At 43.7% G+C, this 21788-nt stretch overlaps 1 protein-coding gene across 1 annotated transcript in view; it reads left to right on the forward strand.

Moving 5' to 3' along the window:
• The window catches only part of LOC120933833 (NACHT, LRR and PYD domains-containing protein 3-like), a 187452-nt gene extending 169741 nt beyond the window's left edge, over nt 1–17711 (forward strand). The window contains exon 6 of the mRNA XM_040347238.1: nt 16964–17711. Within this exon, the coding sequence (XP_040203172.1) occupies nt 16964–17111 (148 nt within the window). The 3' untranslated portion in view covers nt 17112–17711. The remainder of the gene's footprint in view (nt 1–16963) is intronic.
• Nucleotides 17712–21788: the final 4077 nt, after the last annotated feature.

The following is a 21788-nucleotide window of genomic DNA, read 5'->3' on the forward strand; positions in this document are numbered from 1 at the left end:
GCCAGGGACCAATCAGGAGCTTCCAACTGGATGAACCCCTTCCCACCGACAGTACGTACATATGGGGCCTCATGGAAGGGGATCTTTATCCTGGGGGCCACATATATGCGTACCTCTCTTTGTGCTGGGAGCGTGCTGCACAGAGACTGGGATCTCACTAAGGGCCCCGGGGATCGTACTAATGATCGGGACCCAGGACTCCCGGTTCCCTGTCACATGATCACTGTGATATCCTCTGATTGGCAATCATAGTAATGAGTCTCTGTGCAGCCCAACCTCTGTTTTATTTATTTTCTAAATGGAGAGAAAGATACATTGTATACATACAGGATCTATTATATAATACATTGTATACATACAGGATACATTCTATAATACATTGTATACATACAGGATCTATTATATAATACATTGTATACATACAGGATCTATTATATAATACATTGTATACATACAGGATCTATTATATAATACATTGTATACATACAGGATATATTATATAATACATTGTATACATACAGGATCTATTATATAATACATTGTATACATACAGGATCTATTATATAATACATTGTATACATACAGGATCTATTATATACTACATTGTATACATACAGGATCCATTATATAATACATTGTATACATACAGGATCTATTATATAATACATTGTATACATACAGGATCTATTATATAATACATTGTATACATACAGGATCTATTATATAATACATTGTATACATACAGGATATATTATATACTACATTGTATACATACAGGATATATTATATAATACATTGTATACATACAGGATACCTTCTATAATACATTGTATACATACAGGATACATTCTATAATACATTGTATACATACAGGATCTATTATATAATACATTGTATACATACAGGATCTATTATATAATACATTGTATACATACAGGATATATTATATAATACATTGTATACATACAGGATCCATTATATAATACATTGTATACATACAGGATCTATTATATAATACATTGTATACATACAGGATCTATTATATAATACATTGTATACATACAGGATATATTATATAATACATTGTATACATACAGGATCTATTATATAATACATTGTATACATACAGGGTCTATTATATAATACATTGTATACATACAGGATCTATTATATAATACATTGTATACATACAGGATACATTATATAATACATTGTATACATACAGGATACATTATATAATACATTGTATACATACAGGATCCATTATATAATACATTGTATACATACAGGATATATTATATAATACATTGTATACATACAGGATCTATTATATAATACATTGTATACATACAGGATCCATTATATAATACATTGTATACATACAGGATCCATTATATAATACATTGTATACATACAGGATCCATTATATAATACATTGTATACATACAGGATACATTATATAATACATTGTATACATACAGGATATATTATATAATACATTGTATACATACAGGATATATTATATAATACATTGTATACATACAGGATATATTATATAATACATTGTATACATACAGGATATATTATATAATACATTTGTATACATACAGGAGATATTATATAATACATTGTATACATACAGGAGATATTATATAATACATTGTATACATACAGGATATATTATATAATACATTGTATACATACAGGATATATTATATAATACATTGTATACATACAGGATATATTATATAATACATTGTATACATACAGGATATATTATATAATACATTGTATACATACAGGATCCATTATATAATACATTGTATACATATAGGATCCATTATATAATACATTGTATACATACAGGATATATTATATAATACATTTGTATGCATACAGGATATATTATATAATACATTGTATACATACAGGATATATTATATAATACATTTGTATGCATACTGTTAGATTTTGAAATTATTATTATTTTATGTGATGAACATTTCTGAATCGCTGGTTAAACATGTTCATTTGGAAGGTTTGCTGAGGACAGAGAAATGCCATCTGTTGTAGGTTACATGTATTTTTGGAGATCTACGTCAAGACAGTAGATGGAGATATGTTACTTACCATGGGGATCGAAAGTTTAGGCACCCCAAGTAAAAATTTGTATTGATGTGCATAACGAAGCCAAGGAAAGATGGAAAAATCTCCAAAAGGCATCAAATTACAGATTAGACATTCTTATAATATGTCAAAAAAAGTTATATTTTATTTCCATCATTTACACTTTCAAGATTACAGAAAACAAAAAAATGGCGTCTGCAAAAGTTTGGGCACCCTGCAGAATTTCTAGCATGCACTGGCCCCTTTGCAAAGCTGAGACCTGCCAGTGTCATGGATTGTTCTCAATCATCGTCTGGGAAGACGAGGTGATGTCAATCTCAAAGGTTTTAAATGCCCAGACTCATCTGACCCTCCCCCAACAATCAGCACCATGGGTTCTTCTAAGCAGTTGTCTAGAAAAGTGAAAGTGAAAATAGTTGTCGCTCACAAAGCTGGAGAAGCTATAAGAAGATAGCAAAGCGTTTTCAGATGTCAATATCCTCTGTTCCTCGGAATGTAATTAAAGCGGGAGTTCACCCAATTATGTTTTTTTTCTTTTCTTTTCCCCTTATATTGATTGCTCGTTTTGTCTAGGGGAATCGGCTAGTTGTTTTAAAATATGAGCCGTACTTACCGTTTTCGAGATGCATCGTCTCCGTCGCTTCCGGGTATGGTTCTTCGGGAGCGGGCGTTCCTTCTTGATTGACAGTCTTCCGAGAGGCTTCCGACGGTCGCATCCATCGCGTCACTAGTAGCCGAAAGAAGCCGAACGTCGGTGCGGCTCTATACTGCGCCTGCGCACCGACGTTCGGCTTCTTTTGGAAAATCGTGACGCGATGGATGCGACCGTCGGAAGCCTCTCGGAAGACTGTCAATCAAAATAGGAACGCCCAGTCCCGCAGCCCATACCCGGAAGCGGCGGAGAAGATGCATCTTGTAAACGGTAAGTACGGATCATATTTTAAAACAACTAGCCGATTCCCCTAGAGAAAACGAGCATCCATCTAAGGGGAAAAAGTGTCATGTGCGGGTGAACCTCCGCTTTAAGAAATGGCAGTCATCAGGAACAGTGGAAGGTAAAGCAAGATCTGGAAGACCAAGAAAAATATCAGACAGAACAGCTCGCAGGATTGTGAGAAAAGCAATTCAAAACCCACGTTTGACTGCACGATCCCCCCAGAAAGATCTGGCAGACACTGGAGTTGTGGTACACTATTCCACTATAAAGAAATACTTGTACAAATATGGTCTTCATGGAAGAGTCATCAGAAGAAAACCTCTTTTACGTCCTCACCACAAAAATCAGTGTTTGAACTTTGCAAATGAACATAAAGACAAGCCTGATGCATTTTGGAAACAAGTTCTGTGAACCGATGAGGTTAGAATATAATTTTTTGGCCGGAATGAGCAAAGGTACGTTTGGAGAAGAAAGGGCACAGGATTTAATGAAAATAACCTCTGTCCAACTGTGAAGCATGGGGGTGGATCAATCATGCTTTGGGGTTGTATTGCAGCCAGTTGCACAGAGAACATTTCACGAGTAGAAGGGAAAATTGATTCAATAAAATTTCAGCAAATTTTGGATGGTAACTTGATGCCATCTGTGAAAAAGATGAAGTTAAAGAGAGGATGGCTTCTACAAATGGATAATGGGCCAGATCCACAAAAACCTGGCGTAACTTAAAAAATCCCATTTAAGTTACACTGCCTTAAAGTTTCTACCTAAGTGCCTGATCCACAAAGCACTTATCTAGAAATTTCAGGCTGTGTAACTAAAATTCCGCCGGCGCAAGGCGTTCCTATTCAAATGGGGCGAGTCCCATTTAAATGAGGCGCGCTCCCGCGCCGGCCGTACTGTGCATGCGCGAAGTTACGTTACGCCGAGTTTTGAGGATCGCGACGGCTTAAAAAAGTTGCATCGGGAAAAAAAAAAAAAAAATTACAGCGTCGCTCGGCATGCATTCCTGAGAGGGAGAACTCCATGCCAATTTTCAAAGAAAAAACCGGCATGGGTTCCCCCCCAGGAGCATACCAGGCCCTTAGGTCTGGTATGGGTTGTAAGGAGACCCCCCTACGGCGAAAAATCGACGTAGGGGGTCCCCCTACAATCCATACCAGACCCGTATCCAAAGCACGCTACCCGGCCGGTCAGGAATGGGAGTGGGGACGAGCGAGCGCCCCCCCCCCCTCCTGAGCCGTGCCAGGCCGCATGCCCTCAACATGGGGGGGTTGGGTGCTCTGGGGCAGGGGGGCGCACTGCGGGCCCCCCCACCCCAGAGCACCCTGTCCCCATGTTGATGAGGACAGGACCTCTTCCCGACAACCCTTGCCGTTGGTTGTCGGGGTCTGCGGGCGGGGGCTTATCGGAATCTGGGAGTCCCCTCAAATAAGGGGGCCCCCAGATACCGGCCCCCCACCCTAAGTGAATGGATATGGGGTACATCGTACCCCTATCCATTCACCTGTAGGCAAAAAGTTAGTTAGTAAACACACAACACAAGGCTTTTTAAAATATTTTATTATTCTGCTCCGGATGCCCCCCCTGTCTTCGTTATTAGCTCAATTACCAGGGGGGGCTTCTTCTTCCGCTCTCCGGGGGTCTTCCACTCTCCGGGGGTCTTCTCCGCTCTCCGGGGGGGCTTCTCCGGACTCCGGGGGGGCTTCTCCGGACTCCGGGGGGGGCTTCTCCGGACTCCGGGGGGGGCTTCTCCGGACTCCGGGGGGGGCTTCTCCGGACTCCGGGGGGCTTCTTCCATCTTCTCCCCTCTTCCGCTGTTGACTCGGCGAACCCCGGTTCTTCTGCAGATGTCCGGTGCCTTCTTCTTCAGCGCTGGCTGCCTGCTATGTTTGTGTGTTAGCTCAATTAGTAACAGGCAGCCAGCGCGGTCTTCTGTGGCGTCAGGGTCTTCTCTTCCTTTCTTCCGATGTTGCCTCGTCGCCTGTTGTCGCTGTAATGATGGAAGTGCGCCTTGCATCCCATTTATATAGGCATCACCGTCCCATCATGCTCCGGTAGGTACCCACGTGGTGGGTGCACGTGGGTAGGCACCCACCACGTGGGTACCTGCCGGAGCATGATGGGACGGTGATGCCTATATAAATGGGATGCAAGGCGCGCTTCCATCATTGCAGTGACAACAGGCGACGAGGCAACATCGGAAGAGGGGAGAAGAACAGAAGACAAGACCCTGACGCCACAGAAGACCGCGCTGGCTGCCTGTTAGTAATTGAGCTAACACACAAACATAGCAGGCAGCCAGCGCTGAAGAAGAAGGCACCGGAGAGCTGCAGAAGAACCGGGGTTCGCCGAGTCAACAGCGGAAGAGGGGAGAAGATGGAAGAAGCCCCCCGGAGTCCGGAGAAGCCCCCCCGGAGAGCGGAGAAGACCCCCGGAGAGTGGAAGACCCCCGGAGAGCGGAAGAAGAAGCCCCCCCTGCTAATTGAGCTAATAACGAAGACAGGGGGGGCATCCGGAGCAGAATAATAAAATATTTTAAAAACCCTTGTGTTGTGTGTTTACTAACTTTAACTTTTTGCCTACAGGTGAATGGGTAGGGGTACGATGTACCCCATATCCATTCACTTAGGGTGGGGAGCCGGTATCTGGGGGCCCCCTAATTTGAGGGGACTCCCAGATTCCGATAAGCCCCCGCCCGCAGACCCCGACAACCAATGGCAAGGGTTGTCGGGAAGAGGTCCTGTCCTCATCAACATGGGGACAGGGTGCTCTGGGGTGGGGGGGCCCGCAGTGCGCCCCCCTGCCCCAGAGCACCCAACCCCCCCATGTTGAGGGCATGCGGCCTGGCACGGCCCAGGAGGGGGGGGGGGACGCTCGCTCGTCCGCACTCCCATTCCTGACCGGCCGGGTAGCGTGCTTTGGATACGGGTCTGGTATGTATTGTAGGGGGACCCCCTACGTCGATTTTTCGGCGTAGGGGGGGTCCCCTTACAACCCATACCAGACCTAAGGGCCTGGTATGCTCCTGGGGGGGAACCCATGCCGGTTTTGTTTTTACAAATTGCCGTGGAGTTCTCCCTCGGGAAAGCATACCAAATGCCGTCGCTGGAATGGGCTTTTACAAGGTGTGACTAGTTTACACTTTGTAGAACGAGCCCTAATTTTACACTTGCAAAATAACACTTACGGCGCAAAAAGGAAGCTGGAAAGCTTTGTGGATCGCCTTAAGTGCTAATTTGCATACTAGAAACAGCAATTCGACTCGAAATGCCCCCAGCGGCGGATGCGGTACTGCATCCTAAGATTCGGCAGTGTAATTCAATTACACATGCCGTATCTTCTGCCTAACTTTGGAAAAAGCCTTTTGAGGATCGTTTCCAAAGTTACACACAGACTGAACAGCAGTTAAGTCGGAGTATCTCTTTTGTGGATCTGGCCCAATGATCCTAAACACACCTCAAAATCCACAGGGGATTACATCAAGAGGCGTAAACTGAAGGTTTTGCCATGGCCTTCACAATCTCCTGACCTCAACATAATTGAAAATCTATGGATAGACCATAAAAGAGCAGTGCGTGACAGACAGCCCAGAGATCTCAAAGAACTGGAAGACTTTTGTAAGGAAGAATGGGCAAAGATCCCTCAAACAAGAATTGAAAGACTCTTGGCTGGCTACAAAAAGCATTTACAAGCCGTGATACTTGCCAAAGGGGGCAGTACAAGATATTAACTCTGCAGGGTGCCCAAACTTTTGCAGACGCCATTTTTTTGATTTCTGTAATTTTGAAAGTGTAAATGATGGAAATAAAATGTAACTTTTTTTGACATATTATTATAAGAATGTCTAATCTGTAATTTGATGCCTTTTGGAGATTTTTCCATCTTTCCTTGGCTTCGTTATGCACATTAATACACATTTTTACCTGAGGTGCCCAAACTTTCAATCCACACTGTATACTCAAGTGGGTGTTACGTTTGTGACAGAAGCTTGCCACCTTTATTGGAGCTAGTCTAAATGTAAATATGCTTAGCTTGGCTTTTAAAACAGTATAAGAACTCATGTGGTGTGAGTAGCTAGGAAGGACCTCAGGGGTCATCTGACCCTGGAGAGAGATGGGGGTAGGAAACCCGACCCTTCTGGAAGGGACCTCTCCCAGCAGAAGATGTACCATCATATATTTCCTCCATCTGTAACCTTCTGAATACCATTTTGCCATGTGTTTCCAGCTGTAACTATGTAAGCATTGACTGTTTATCACGGAAGAATAAAAGTTTGTACTATTTGGAAGAAAACCTGAGTCTTGTATATTGGGAACAAAGCGCCTGGAAGAAGGAGACTTTTGACATATCACATGACACGTGTCAAAATTGTCCCCTCTCTCCCCCATTCAACACATACAGGGTATATTATATAATACATTGTATACATACAGGATCTATTATATAATACATTGTATACATACAGGATATATTATATAATACATTGTATACATACAGGATATATTATATAATACATTGTATACATACAGGATCTAGTATATAATACATTGTATACATACAGGATACATTATATAATACATTGTATACATACAGGATATATTATATAATACATTGTATACATACAGGATATATTATATAATACAATGTATACATACAGGATCTATTATATAATACATTGTATACATACAGGATCCATTATATAATACATTGTATACATATAGGATCCATTATATAATACATTGTATACATACAGGATATATTATATAATACATTGTATACATACAGGATATATTATATAATACATTGTATACATACAGGATATATTATATAATACATTGTATACATACAGGATCTATTATATAATACATTGTATACATACAGGGTATATTATATAATACATTGTATACATACAGGATACATTATATAATACATTGTATACATACAGGGTCTATTATATAATACATTGTATACATACAGGATATATTATATAATGCATTGTATACATACAGGATCCATTATATAATACATTGTATACATACAGGATATATTATATAATGCATTGTATACATACAGGATCCATTATATAATACATTGTATACATACAGGATCCATTATATAATACATTGTATACATACAGGAGATATTATATAATACATTGTATACATACAGGATATATTATATAATACATTGTATACATACAGGAGATATTATATAATACATTGTATACATACAGGATCCATTATATAATACATTGTATACATACAGGATCTATTATATAATACATTGTATACATACAGGATATATTATATAATACATTGTATACATACAGGATCTATTATATAATACATTGTATACATACAGGTCCTATTATATAATACATTGTATACATACAGGATCTATTATATAATACATTGTATACATACAGGATCTATTATATAATACATTGTATACATACAGGATACATTATATAATACATTGTATACATACAGGATATATTATATAATACATTGTATACATACAGGATATATTATATAATACTATGGGCCAGATTCAGATACAATGGCGTATCTTTTGGCCGGCGTAGCGCATCCCATTTGCACTACGCTGACGTAACATAGTGAGGCAAGGCCAGTATTCACAAAGCACTTGCTCCCTAAGTTACGTCGGCATAGCGAAAATGGGCCAGTGTAAGCCCGCCTAATTCAAAGTAGGCTGGTAGGGGGCCTGTTGTATTGAAATGAATCGTGACCCCATGTAAATGAAGCGCCGATCGTACGGCGCATGCTCAGTATCACGTCGAATTTACTCCCTAAGATACGCCGGCTCAATGCCTGTGACGTGAACGTAACCTACGCACAGCCCCATTCACGTACGACTTGCGCTTGTTCCGACGTCCATACTTTGCATTACCTACGCCTCATATAGCAGGGGTAACTTTACGCCGGACGTAAGCCTTACATAAACGGCGTAGAGGGCGCAAGTATGTTTGTGAATCGGCGTATCTACCGTATTTTTTGCCATATAAGACGCTCCGGCCCCCACATTAGTAATAGCCAGTAACATTGCCCCCACATAGTAATAATAGCCAGTAACATTGCCCCCACATAGTAATAGCAGCCAGTAACATTGCCCCCACATAGTAATAACAGGCAGTAACATTGCCCCCACATTAGTAATAGCCAGTAACATTGCCCCCACATTAGTAATAATAGCCAGTAACATTGCCCCCACATAGTAATAACAGGCAGTAACATTGCCCCCACATAGTAATAACAGGCAGTAACATTGCCCCCACATTAGTAATAGCCAGTAACATTGCCCCCACATTAGTAATAATAGCCAGTAACATTGCCCCCACATAGTAATAGCAGCCAGTAACATTGCCCCCACATAGTAATAACAGGCAGTAACATTGCCTCCACATTAGTAATAGCCAGTAACATTGCCCCCACATAGTAATAACAGGCAGTAACATTGCCCCCACATAGTAATAACAGGCAGTAACATTGCCCCCACATTAGTAATAGCCAGTAACATTGCCCCCACATTAGTAATAATAGCCAGTAACATTGCCCCCACATAGTAATAGCAGCCAGTAACATTGCCCCCACATAGTAATAACAGGCAGTAACATTGCCCCCACATTAGTAATAGCCAGTAACATTGCCTCCACATTAGTAATAGCCAGTAACATTGCCCCCACATTAGTAATAGCCAGTAACATTGCCCCCACATAAGTAATAGCCAGTAACATTGACCCCACATTAGTAATAGCCAGTAACATTGACCCCACATTAGTAATAGCCAGTTGCCCCCACATAGTAATAATAGCCAGTAACATTGCCCCCACATAGTAATAACAGCCAGTAACATTGCCCCCACATTAGTAATAGCAGCCAGTAACATTGCCCCCACATAGTAATAACAGCCAGTAACATTGCCCCCACATAGTAATAACAGCCAGTAACATTGCCCCCACATAGTAATAACAGCCAGTAACATTGCCCCCACATAGTAATAACAGCCAGTAACATTGCCCCCACATAGTAATAACAGCCAGTAACATTGCCCCCACATAGTAATAACAGCCAGTAACATTGCCCCCACATAGTAATAACAGCCAGTAACATTGCCCCCACATAGTAATAACAGCCAGTAACATTGCCCCCACATAGTAATAACAGCCAGTAACATTGCCCCCACATAGTAATAACAGCCAGTAACATTGCCCCCACATAGTAATAACAGCCAGTAACATTGCCCCACATAGTAATTATAGCCAGTAACATTGCCCCCACACAGTAATTATAGCCAGTAACATTGCCCCCACATGCATGGCAAGATCGCGCCGTGCGCTCTGCTAGGGATAAACAGATCCACGAGCAGAGCAGTGATGACGTCAGCGCGCCGGGTGTACTAAGATGGCCGATCGTTCCGGAGCTAGGCCATAGCCGCGGTCTTTCCTAAGGCCATGGCGGCGGTGTGCTCCGCGGAATGCGGATCGGTTAGGTGAAACCGTGTATTCGCCTTATAAGACGCACCAACTTCCCCCCCCAGTTTTGGGGAAGAAAAACTGCGTCTTATAAGGCGAAAAATACGGTAGGTCATTTGCATATTCGACGCGTAAGTCTACGGAAGGGCCCCTTGCGGCCAGCGTAAATATGCACCCAAGATACGACGGCATAGGAGACTTACGTTGGTCGTATCTTGGCCAAATTTAAGCGTATCTGGTTTCCAGAATACGCTTAAAGATACAACGGCGCACATTTGGACTTACGACGGCATATCTGGCCTATGCCGTCGTACAGTAAGTCCTTTCTGAATCTGGCCCATTGTGTTCTTTCTAATAAAGAAAAAATAGCTTGATGAAGATTTGGTCCAGGTCTGTGCCAGGTTCAGTTTTGGGGTCAAAGATCAGAGGTCATATTAGAGGTCAGGGTTGGTATATTTTGGGGAGGTTTCTATTAAAAAAAAAAATCATTTTCTAAATTTAGTATCAGTGTCAGTTTTTTTTAAAGTAGGATAAAAAAAGCAAAATATGCGCCATGTTTTTTAGGCCGTACTACGGGTACAAACCACAACTAACATTTGTTTTACTATTTAGTGCCAGTGTTACCAAAATAAGCCCAATTAGTCCTGAAATAAATGCGGTATAATCCTCCTGGATACACAATGTAGTTGGGATGATTGGTACAGATTTACTAACACGGGTCAAAGTTGCAAAATTGTGTTCAGGCATTAACATTTGTCTTCCCCTCAGTCACTGAGGCCCTGTACAGACGAGCGGATATCAGATGAAAACGGTCTGCCGGACCGTTTCCATCGGACATTTCTCCTCCGGATTTTGATCTGATGGCTGTACACACCATCAGATCAAAATCCCCGCGGAAAACATACGCGGTGACGTGGCCGTGCCGTCGCCGCGACGATGACGCAGCGACGTGCGCGACCCTGGAAGGTAAATACTTCTACACATGCGTCAAATCACTTTGACGCATGCGAGGGATGGGGATCGGTCGGACTTATCCGGTGAGTCTGTACAGACGACCGGATAAGTCCGACGGACAGGTTTCCAGCGGATAGATTTCTTAGCATGCTGGACAAATGTCTGCCGAAAAATGTCCGCTAGGCCGTACACACGACCGGATTTGTCTGCTGGAACTGATCCGCGGAGAAATCCCAGCAGGTAGATCCGGTCGTGTGTACGGGGCCTAAGGGGTTAAACAATCTTTACTGAGGAGTTTACAGAATAAAATACATTTGGGTATAAAATTGTGGATGAAGGAAAAGGCTACAGAGTTCAGGAACAATGTAAAAGGGAAGCATAGTCACACTTCTCCAGGATGCCGACAGTCAGTCACCATAACACAATGACATCACTCAGCATGCCGGGCAGAGCAATACAATCACAGCCACTTCCCTATTATACAGAACCTCCATATTTATATCTGTATTCCTGGGAGACCCTCATGACTGTTGCTCGGGGGTCTGAGCCTTGTGCCCCATGCATCCACCTGAACCTCCATCAGAAAGAGGAGTCAAGGCTCCAGATTCTAGGGGTGTGCCTGTAATCCCTGCATAGGGAATTGGGGGCTTTTCTGGTCCCCCCACCATGGTCACATGTCACGTCAATGTGCTGAGATGTTACCAGGCAGACAAAGACCCTGCCCATCACCTGGAGGAGGAGAGACTCCAATCTACAGAGGGTTGGTGGGATGATGGTGTCTGGGAGGATCTGCTACACTAATAACTCTCTTAGTTATTATTTTATACATTTCAGAGGTTTGTCAGGACTAATCACTTCCCTGATCTTATTTCCAGCCAAACTGAAGAAGACGACACATGAGAAAACATTATCAGGTTAGTAGGACATCCACGTCTGATATGAAATCTCTTCTGGGTGAACATTTTGTTTTATTGTAGTCTGGATCAGTGGCGGAACTACCAGGGTCACAAAGGTCACCCTGACATTCCGCCACTGTAGGGGGGCCAAGATGGCAGGAAGGGGGGCCACTGCAGAACATGGGCTCAGTTCACACTGCTGTGATCCCAAAGTTGTGCAACTTGCTTGCAATTTCCTTGTGACTTGCTTGCGATTTTGTGATTTAATATTGTAGTCTATGGCACTCAAATCACACCAAAGTCACAGAAAAGTATTGCAGGAACCTTATTCTTTGTTGCTGTGACTTTAGTCGCATTTATTAGGACATCATCCATTGGAATTAATGTGTTTGACTTATCATGTGACTGTGTTGCAAGTCACATGATAGTCACAGCAGTCTGAACCAGGGCTTATAAAGGGCCCTATGACAGGAACAAGTGGAAAGGGCCCCTGAGACCAGAGCAAAGGGAATGGGACTGATGGGAAGGGCCCCAGCAGTCAGGGGGACCCTTCATGGGTTCTTGCACTGGGTCTCTGAAGGTTCTAGTTACTCCTCTGATCTGAATGATCCATAGTTTGGATGCTTCCACAGTCCTCCTGTATTTCATGGGATATCTTCTTTTAGGGTTCCATTCTTTAGGTTTATGGTTATAATATAATATTTCCAACTCTGTCTTATAAATGCTATTTCATGTGTGTATGAGGAATAAAATATTCTCCTTTCTCTCATAAAGACATCAGTAAGGAACACAGAGAGAAAGAGAAGTTCCAGAGGATTAAAGAATATAATTCCTGTATGGGGGAGGCTGTTCATCTACAGGAAAGATTCACCAAGTTATCGATGATAATCGGACCCCAGAATAAAGAGGGAAAAGAAGAAGAAATAAGGAGTTCAGGGAGAAGACATCTACAGAACATGGAGAAAAGACCCCCAACCACAATCCCGGCCCTCTTTGACCCTGATAAATGTGGGTTCATCCCTAAGATTGTTGTGTTACAAGGAGCTGCTGGGATTGGGAAAACAGTGACCTCCAAAAAGATCATGCTGGACTGGGCCTCTGAGGATCTCTACCGAGACAAGTTTGACTTTGTGTTTTATCTGAGCTGTAGAGAAATCAACACCATCCCTGGAGACATAAGTCTTGTGGGACTTTTATCCAGAACCTGCAGACTGAGTTCAGGTGACCTGGTGTCTATTCTGGAGGATCCTGGAAGTCAGAGAAAACTTCTCATCATAGTTGATGGGTTTGATGAACTGAGGTGGACTCTGGAGGGGAAATCTGAGGGTTGTCCTGACATTTCTATGGAAACCCACAAAGAAATAATTCTCCAAAGCTTGCTCAGGAGACAGGTTCTCCCAGAATCTTCTCTGATCATCACCACAAGGTCACTGGCCATGGAGAAACTTAACACATTCATCGATGATTCTCGCAATGTGGAAATCCAGGGATTTACAAGGGAAGATCGGGAGGAATATGTCCATAAATTCTATGGAAATAAAGAAGATGCAGACAAGGTTCTCCGTATAATAAAAGACGATGGCGTTGTGTACACCATGTGTGCCGTCCCCATCACATGCTGGATTGTCTGCACTGTAATGAAACAAGAAATAAGAAAATATTTGGCTTTAATTCGGTATCATACGACGACTTCAATTTACCTTCTCTACCTGCAGATTTTACTAACCCATCACAACAAGAAGGAGCCGTCTGTACGCAGGAAACAAACCTGTCTGAAGAAGCTGTGTGCTCTGGCCAATCAGGGACTTCTGAACCAACAAATCTTATTTGAGAAGAAAGATCTAGAAAGACATGGACTTTCTCTGGATGAGGTGGAGTCTGTATTTCTGAATGAGAACATCTTTGATTGGGACGTCGGAACCCAGACCTGCTACAGCTTCATCCACCTGAGTGTACAGGAGTTCCTTGCTGCTCTCTATTATGGGATGGATGGTTGGTTTGGATTTATGAAACATATTTTCCTCCCCGAGATCTGTAAAGGGAAATCACTCAATGACCTCAGTGTATTGTACCCACATTTATCATTATCTGTAAAATTCCTGTTTGGTCTCTTAAATGAAAATCAGGTGAAGACATTCTCAGAGATCACAGGAATCCCCATCTCACTCCGAGCCAAACCTGCAATGAGAAAATGGGCCATGAAGGGCAACAATCGGAGTTTCTCTACTCAGACCATCTTCTGTCTGTATGAGACTCAGGATGAGGACTTCATTAGGAGAGTCATGTCTGGATGTACAGATTTGTCTCTGGGGGACTCACTTACTGATCACTTGTGGATGAAGAGGAATTATTCCAAGCAGCTGATCTATTGCTTGAAGAATTTGAAGAGAGAAAGTTTTCAGTCTTTACATTTTTCATCTCTCACTGTGGGTCCAGAGTGCCGGAAACTTCTCTCTCCATTCCTACACAGGAGTCAAGTGGTCAGGTAAGTGAGTGTGAGGAAATCCTAACTGAGGTCAGAGAATGGGCAGGAACCTGCATACAGTATAATGGAGATTATCAGACATGTTCTCCATCTACCACACTTGTTAGAAGTCCTGGGATCTCACGCTTTCCTCAGCCCTAAGTCCTGGTTCACAGTACAGCAATTTCCCAGCGACATTCTGGTGCCATGTAAAGTCGCAGGTCAGGTGAAAACACAGATTTTATTGGCTGTTGTCTTAATTGCTGCGTTTTGAGTCACTGCGACAACAGAAAATACTTCCTGCACTACTTTTGGGTGATTCTTGTGCTGCACGACTCCCATAGACTTCAATGTGAAATCCCCAGAAAGTCGCACATTTGTCTCAATCTTTAAGACTTTGCTGCGACTTCTGAGGCTTCTTTACCCCTCACCTCTCCTCCCTGGTCATCCTCGCTGCCTAAAATCTTCCCCCATCACATCCCAGTCACACCTGAGCGTAGCGGAAACGCACATTCCCACCTCCATTATTTGTGTATTTTTCATGTGTAAGCACACGTTGTGTATAGGGAGCCCATTCACTGGAATGTTCTGCCCGACATGCAACAAACACCCCAAAGTAGCTCAAGAATCTTCTCAGTCATGGAGTGTCATGCATCTTGGCAGCAAAACATGCGTCTGATATCTGTGATTGGGGGTCATTAATAATTATCCGACATTCACATCTGTGTGTTTCTGAATACGAGGAACCCACACAGAAAATGTGCGCTTTTTCATACGTCTATGAAATGCACAGCAACGCACGCCACACATGCGCAGATGTAAATGAATGACAACGCAGGTGTAATGTGCCTTGCTGTGCGTTTTTGAAACATATGGCAGAGCGCATGTTTTTTGCAGTCTGCCATGCATTCAAAAATGTGCAAATGAATAGCGCAAACATGACGCACATTTTTGAAACGCACAGCAAAGCATGTATTTTCTTGCAGGTTGCTGTGCAGTTGGAAATGCACAGATGTGAATGAATGGTAACGCATTTACAACTGTCCGGCAACCCGCAAGAAAACGCATGCTTTTCTGTGCATTTAGAAATGTGCAGCAACACGCATTGCACTTGTGATACCATTTGTTGGCGTCTGCATGTTTCTGAACGCACAGCAACCTGCAGGAAAACGCATGCTTTGCCACACATTTTGGAAACATGCGTTGTGCTTGGCTCGCCATTTTTGCAGTACAAGCGTGATGGACGGTCGCATCGCATTTCTGAAACGTGCGGCAAAGCTCACAATTTCTGTGGTTGATGTGCATTCAGAATCATGCAGATGTAAATGCAGCCTGATTGTTAATGACGCCCCAATCACGGTTATCAGACGCATGTTTTGCCGTGTGACAAAACACGCTATAAACACGGATCCATCAAAGTCACATAGGAATGCTTCTCAGTAAAGTCACTTTGAAGTCACACCTGGTCGCCGGGAAGTTGTAGAGAAAAGTCAGGCTGGAAGTCGCTGCGACTTTCATGTTGTGCTGTGTGAACCAGAGCTAAATGGTGGTTCCCACATATCACCTTCTACACAACTTCTGGGACCAATCACATCATTTACATCATATTAACCCTTTCCCTGCCCCCAATTATACCATTTATCACACAGAACATTTGGAGGGAAAGCTTAGTGTTCAGAGATGTGGGGGAGGGAAATAATGCCAGGGGGTGTGACATCATCATCCCAACATTGGAGGAGCCAATTGTCTGCAGAAGTGGGCGGAGATGGGAATGTCTGGACTGCATTTTATATCTGGAACCAAAGTGGTGTTCCAGGATTTTCCAGAAGCTGTTGATGAATGGAGACCCCTGTGTAGGAAGGCTGGAGACCCCGTATACATATCAGGGGCCTCCTTTAAGTTTTGTCTGGAGTGTGACTTCAAAGACCACTCATAGCCACCAATGAGAAGTCCTCATCAGGTCCAGTATGAGACGGTAGAGCCAGAGGGAAGGCAGCCATGTGGAAGGGAAATGTTGGGTGTTACATTGTTATTCTTGGTGTCAGAGGTCCTACATTCTTGGTGGTAATTATTATCTCATTATTGGCTTTCAGATTTCATCATTGTAATATTTCCAGTAAAGATTGTCCGGGAGAGGACAAAGCAGAAGAAGAAGATTCCTCCTCTTCAGGATATAAATGGAAGTCTGATTCTCTTTCCTTTCTGATGAATCCGGAGAGTAAAATTCAGGAATTGGTGTAAGAGAAATGTGTGATCTGCAGTGATGGGGAAATGTGACGTCTTGTGATTGTTCCCGTCTCTTAGTGTCTCCTTCTATCTCTGGGTGTCCTCCATCCTCACCCATGTAGAATCTTCCATCACCTGTCCTCTTCTCATGTCTTCTCCTCTCTCTGAGGGAATCTTTCTCTTTGTAATCTCATCCATGGGATTTGGGGTTCCCCTTATAGTAGAACAGTGACCAGGCTCTGTACATATGGAATGACCCTCCATATTCCTAACAAGCAGGAAATAGGATGGAATAGAAACCCTTAGGACTCGCTCACACGTGTGATGATGATGAAGAAGGAAGCAATGCTCAGTAACACTTCTTTGACATTTATGATGTGTCTTCATTGTGTTTATGAAGCTCTGAAAACACTATAAGAATGCTGGATAAATGTCCGGGGGAGGGGTTGCTCTTCTAGTGGGAGGAGCCTAAAGGGGAAGTGATGTAGGGGAAATGATCTCCTCTGATATGTGGATTTTGGATATATTACTATAAATATATAAAATGAAAACCAGCCGCCATGTCATCATACTCACTATCGCTCTCCTGCCCCCTGGAGGACAGATTTCCCGGTCTGAGGATAATTCCCGCTTGGTGACTTGTTACCAGATCTGTTTTATTTGTATGTGTCACAATCAGGGCCACCATCAGGAATTATGGGGGCCCTTACACAGCTTCAGGCATGGGCCCCCTGGAGCAAAGAACCGGGGGGGGGTGCGCTGCCACCTCAAATTGAGAAGCAGGGGGGGCTGCAGCGAATTGAGAAGTGGGGGGTGCCGCCGCTAATATGGATAATTGAGAAGTGGGGGGCCGTGAATTGAGAAGTGGGGGGGTGCCACAAATTGGGGGGGGGGTTCCCTGGGGATCTCTGGGCCCCTTACAAAAAAATAGAGGGGGCTGCCATCTGGGGCTCTTTAATTAAAATAAAAAAAATATCGAAAAAAAAATATTTTTATAAAAAAAAAGGGGGGTTTGCCATCTGGGGACCTCTGGGGCCTTTAATTAAAACAAACAAATATAAAAAAATATATAATTTTTTTTTGAAAAAGGGGGGGTTGCCATCTGGGGCCCTTGGGACCTCCAGGCCCCTTACAAAAAAAAGGGGGGGTTGCCATCCAGGCCCCTGGGGACCTCCGGGGCCCCTTACAGGTGTACTGCCTGTACCCCCCTGATGGCAGCCCTGGTCACAATAGCTGGGATACTCGGGTCATTAATAGTTTATTAATAATAACATGTAATATATCCTCACATAGAATCACAATATATCCATGTAAGAATGCACAGAGCGCCCGGCGACCCTCCTCTCCTTCATAACAGTATAGCAGCGGCTCTCCTCGTGTATCTGACAGGCGTGATGACGTCTTCACCTTACACGTTACGTCCTAGGCGGGGCTTCATCATGTATATTTGTGTTGTTTGTTTAAAATGTGTAAATATTAACACTTTTCGGTTTAAGGAGTCTCACTTCTGGCGCTGCACAGCTATCTTTATATCTATCCTGTAAGGAAGATGTCGCTGCACATCACCAATCATAAGTGGCCAATAACAAAGTAGTTTTTTTCATGTACATAGTCTGTTAAAGTTTGGGTGGTCTCGCTCCTCATGCTGCAATTTTGAACACTATGAAGATATCTTATGTAGCACTTCCCCCAAAGGAGCTGCTGGTTTGTTTTGGGCGGCACGTTACCTCTACTTCTCCGATGTCTAGGGTACTGGATGAGAGCTGTAAGAAAGTCAATGTCCACACGTTGCCTTCCATTTTCTCTGCTTTATTTACCAAACGTGGTAAAAGAAGGAACAATGGATTGAAGAGGTGAAGTAGGATATAGGTAGTGGGTTCAGGTGAAGAACGTGATCGGAAACACTCCTGCTTCCAGACATGAACTCTCGTCACCACTCTAGCCAGAGGGGGTGTTGTGCCCCGGATAGGCCTCTCTCACTAGTCCTAGCAGCCAGGGCATCACACAGAACCTTGGTACAGTCTCTGCCACTGACCTTCCCAAAGGTGAAGACACGTTCGGTCCAGAATCCTCTCACTTTAGGATTAAGCACCCTTTAGGATTAAGCACCCTTTAGGATTAAGCACCCGGATCTCTTCTCAAAGTAGTTACTTGTGAAATCAGGAAACTGACGGGCGATCACTGCTCAGCCTTTCAGTAGTGATCGGTCCTTCAATGAAGTTCAGGCCTTCCTGAGTGTACCAGCCTCGTGCTCGGTGCTCTCCAGACAGGTACTTCATTCGGTGGCTCCTCCCTCTAGGATGGATAGCGCAGGACCACTTTGTCAATGCAGACCCAGTCGGCAAGTCACAACTCCAGACCAATGTGGTCCCAGAGCCAGGAACTCTGAACAGGCACCCCCGGCCAGGAGGGCCACACACAGGGATGGTGGGACGACTGCCCAAGGCGGACGATGATGACCCAGAACTCGTGATGTCTGTCCCTTAAATACTCTTCCCCAGCATGCACAGCGGGTGATCAACCCCCACCGATTGGCTGCTGAGAAAGCATACCAAACACCTGGATCTGATTGCTGCCACCCTTGGCCTGGGGTGGAACTGACACCCCAGACAACAATAGTGGTCACTTACAGTACAGCCACGGCTGGAACAGAGGTCCAAATTTGAAAACAAATAGGTCAGAGGTCACTAATCCTCTGACTACCCCCTAAATATAAAGCAGGGCCAGCAGAGAAAACAGCTGCCCGCTACACTTATATTGTTTTTTTATAATAATATAATATTGTTGTATAATTGTGCTGAAACACATGTTGAATGTTTAACCACTTAAGACCCGGACCATTATGCAGGTAAAGGACCTTGCCCCTTTTTGCGATTCGGCACTGCATTGCTTTAACTGACAATTGCGCGGTCGTGCGACGTGGCTCCCAAACAAAATTGGCGTCCTTTTTTTCCCACAAATAGAGCTTTCTTTTGGTGGTATTTGATCACTTCTGCGGTTTTTATTTTTTGTGCTATATACAAAAATAGAGCGACAATTTTGAAAAAAATGCAATATTTTTTACTTTTTGCTATAATAAAAATCCCAAAAAAAGATATATAATTTTTTTCCCCCTCAGTTTAGGACGATACGTATTCTACATATTTTTGGTAAAAAAAAATTGCAATTTGCGTTTATAAATAGGTTTGGGCAAAATTTATAGCGTTTACAAAATAGGGGATAGTTTTGTGGCATTTTTACTACTAATGGCGGCGATCTGCGATTTTTTTTTTTTTTTTTTTTTTTTGACTGTGACATTATGCCGGACACTTCGGACTCTTTTGACACATTTTTGGGACCATTGTCATTTTCACAGTGAAAAGTGCTATAAAAATGTACTGTGAAAATGACAATGGTAGTGAAGGGGGTTAATCACTAGGGGGCGCTAAGGGGTTAAGTGTGCCCTAAGGGAGTGATTCTTACTGTAGGGGGGTGTGGATGTAGGCGTGACGTCACTGATCATTGGTCCCTATATCAGGGAACAGACGATCGGTGTCACTGCCACAGTGAAGAACGGGGAAGGTGTGTTTACACTCACCTCTCCCCGTTCTTCAGCTCCTGTTACCGATCGCGGGACACCGGCGGCTACATAGTTACATAGTTAGGTTGAAAAAAGACACAAGTCCATCCAGTTCAACCACAAAAAAAAGAAACAAATAAAAAACACAGTACAATCCTATACACCCAACTCCATACCCACAGTTGATCCAGAGAAAGGCAAAAAACCAGCAGAGCATGAGATCCAATTTGCTACAGCAGGGGACAAAATTCCTTCCTGATCCCCCGAGAAGCAATCGGATTCCCTCCCTACATTAGGGTCCCCAGAGATTCCCTCCCTACATTAGGGTCCCCAGAGATTCCCTCCCTACATTAGGGTCCCCAGAGATTCCCTCCCTACATTAGGGTCCCCAGAAATTCCCTCCTTACATTAGGATCCACAGAGATCCCCTCCTTACATTAGGATCCCCAGAGATCCCCTCCTTACATTAGGATCCCCTCCTTACATTAGGATCCCCAGAGATCCCCTCCTTACATTAGGATCCCCAGAGATCCCCTCCTTACATTAGGATCCCCAGAGATCCCCTCCTTACATTAGGATCCCCAGAGATCCCCTCCTTACATTAGGGTCCCCAGAGATCCCCTCCTTACATTAGGGTCCCCAGAGATCCCCTCCTTACATCAGGGTCCCCAGAGAGCCTCCCCTTACATCAAGGTCCCCAGCGATCCCCTCCTTACATCAGGGTCCCCAGAGATGCCCTCCTTACATCAGGGTCCCCAGAGAGCCTCCCCTTACATCAAGGTCCCCAGCGATCCCCTCCTTACATCAGGGTCCCCAGCGATCCCCTCCTTACATCAGGGTCCCCAGAGAGCCTCCCCTTACATCAGGGTCCCCAGAGAGCCTCCCCTTACATCAGGGTCCCCAGAGAGCCTCCCCTTACATCAGGGTCCCCAGAGAGCCTCCGCTTACATCAGGGTCCCCAGAGAGCCTCCCCTTACATCAAGGTCCCCAGAGGCCCCCCTTACCTTAGTGTCCCCAGAGGCCCGCATCTTACATCAGTGTCCCCAGAGGGCCCCCTCTTACATCAGGGTCCCCAAACAGCTGATTCCCCCTTGCAGAGGTTCCCCTGTACCTGGCTGGAGGAGGTGATCGGC

The sequence above is a fragment of the Rana temporaria genome, chromosome 3 (assembly GCF_905171775.1).
Source record: "Rana temporaria chromosome 3, aRanTem1.1, whole genome shotgun sequence".
Lineage (NCBI taxonomy): Eukaryota > Metazoa > Chordata > Amphibia > Anura > Ranidae > Rana > Rana temporaria.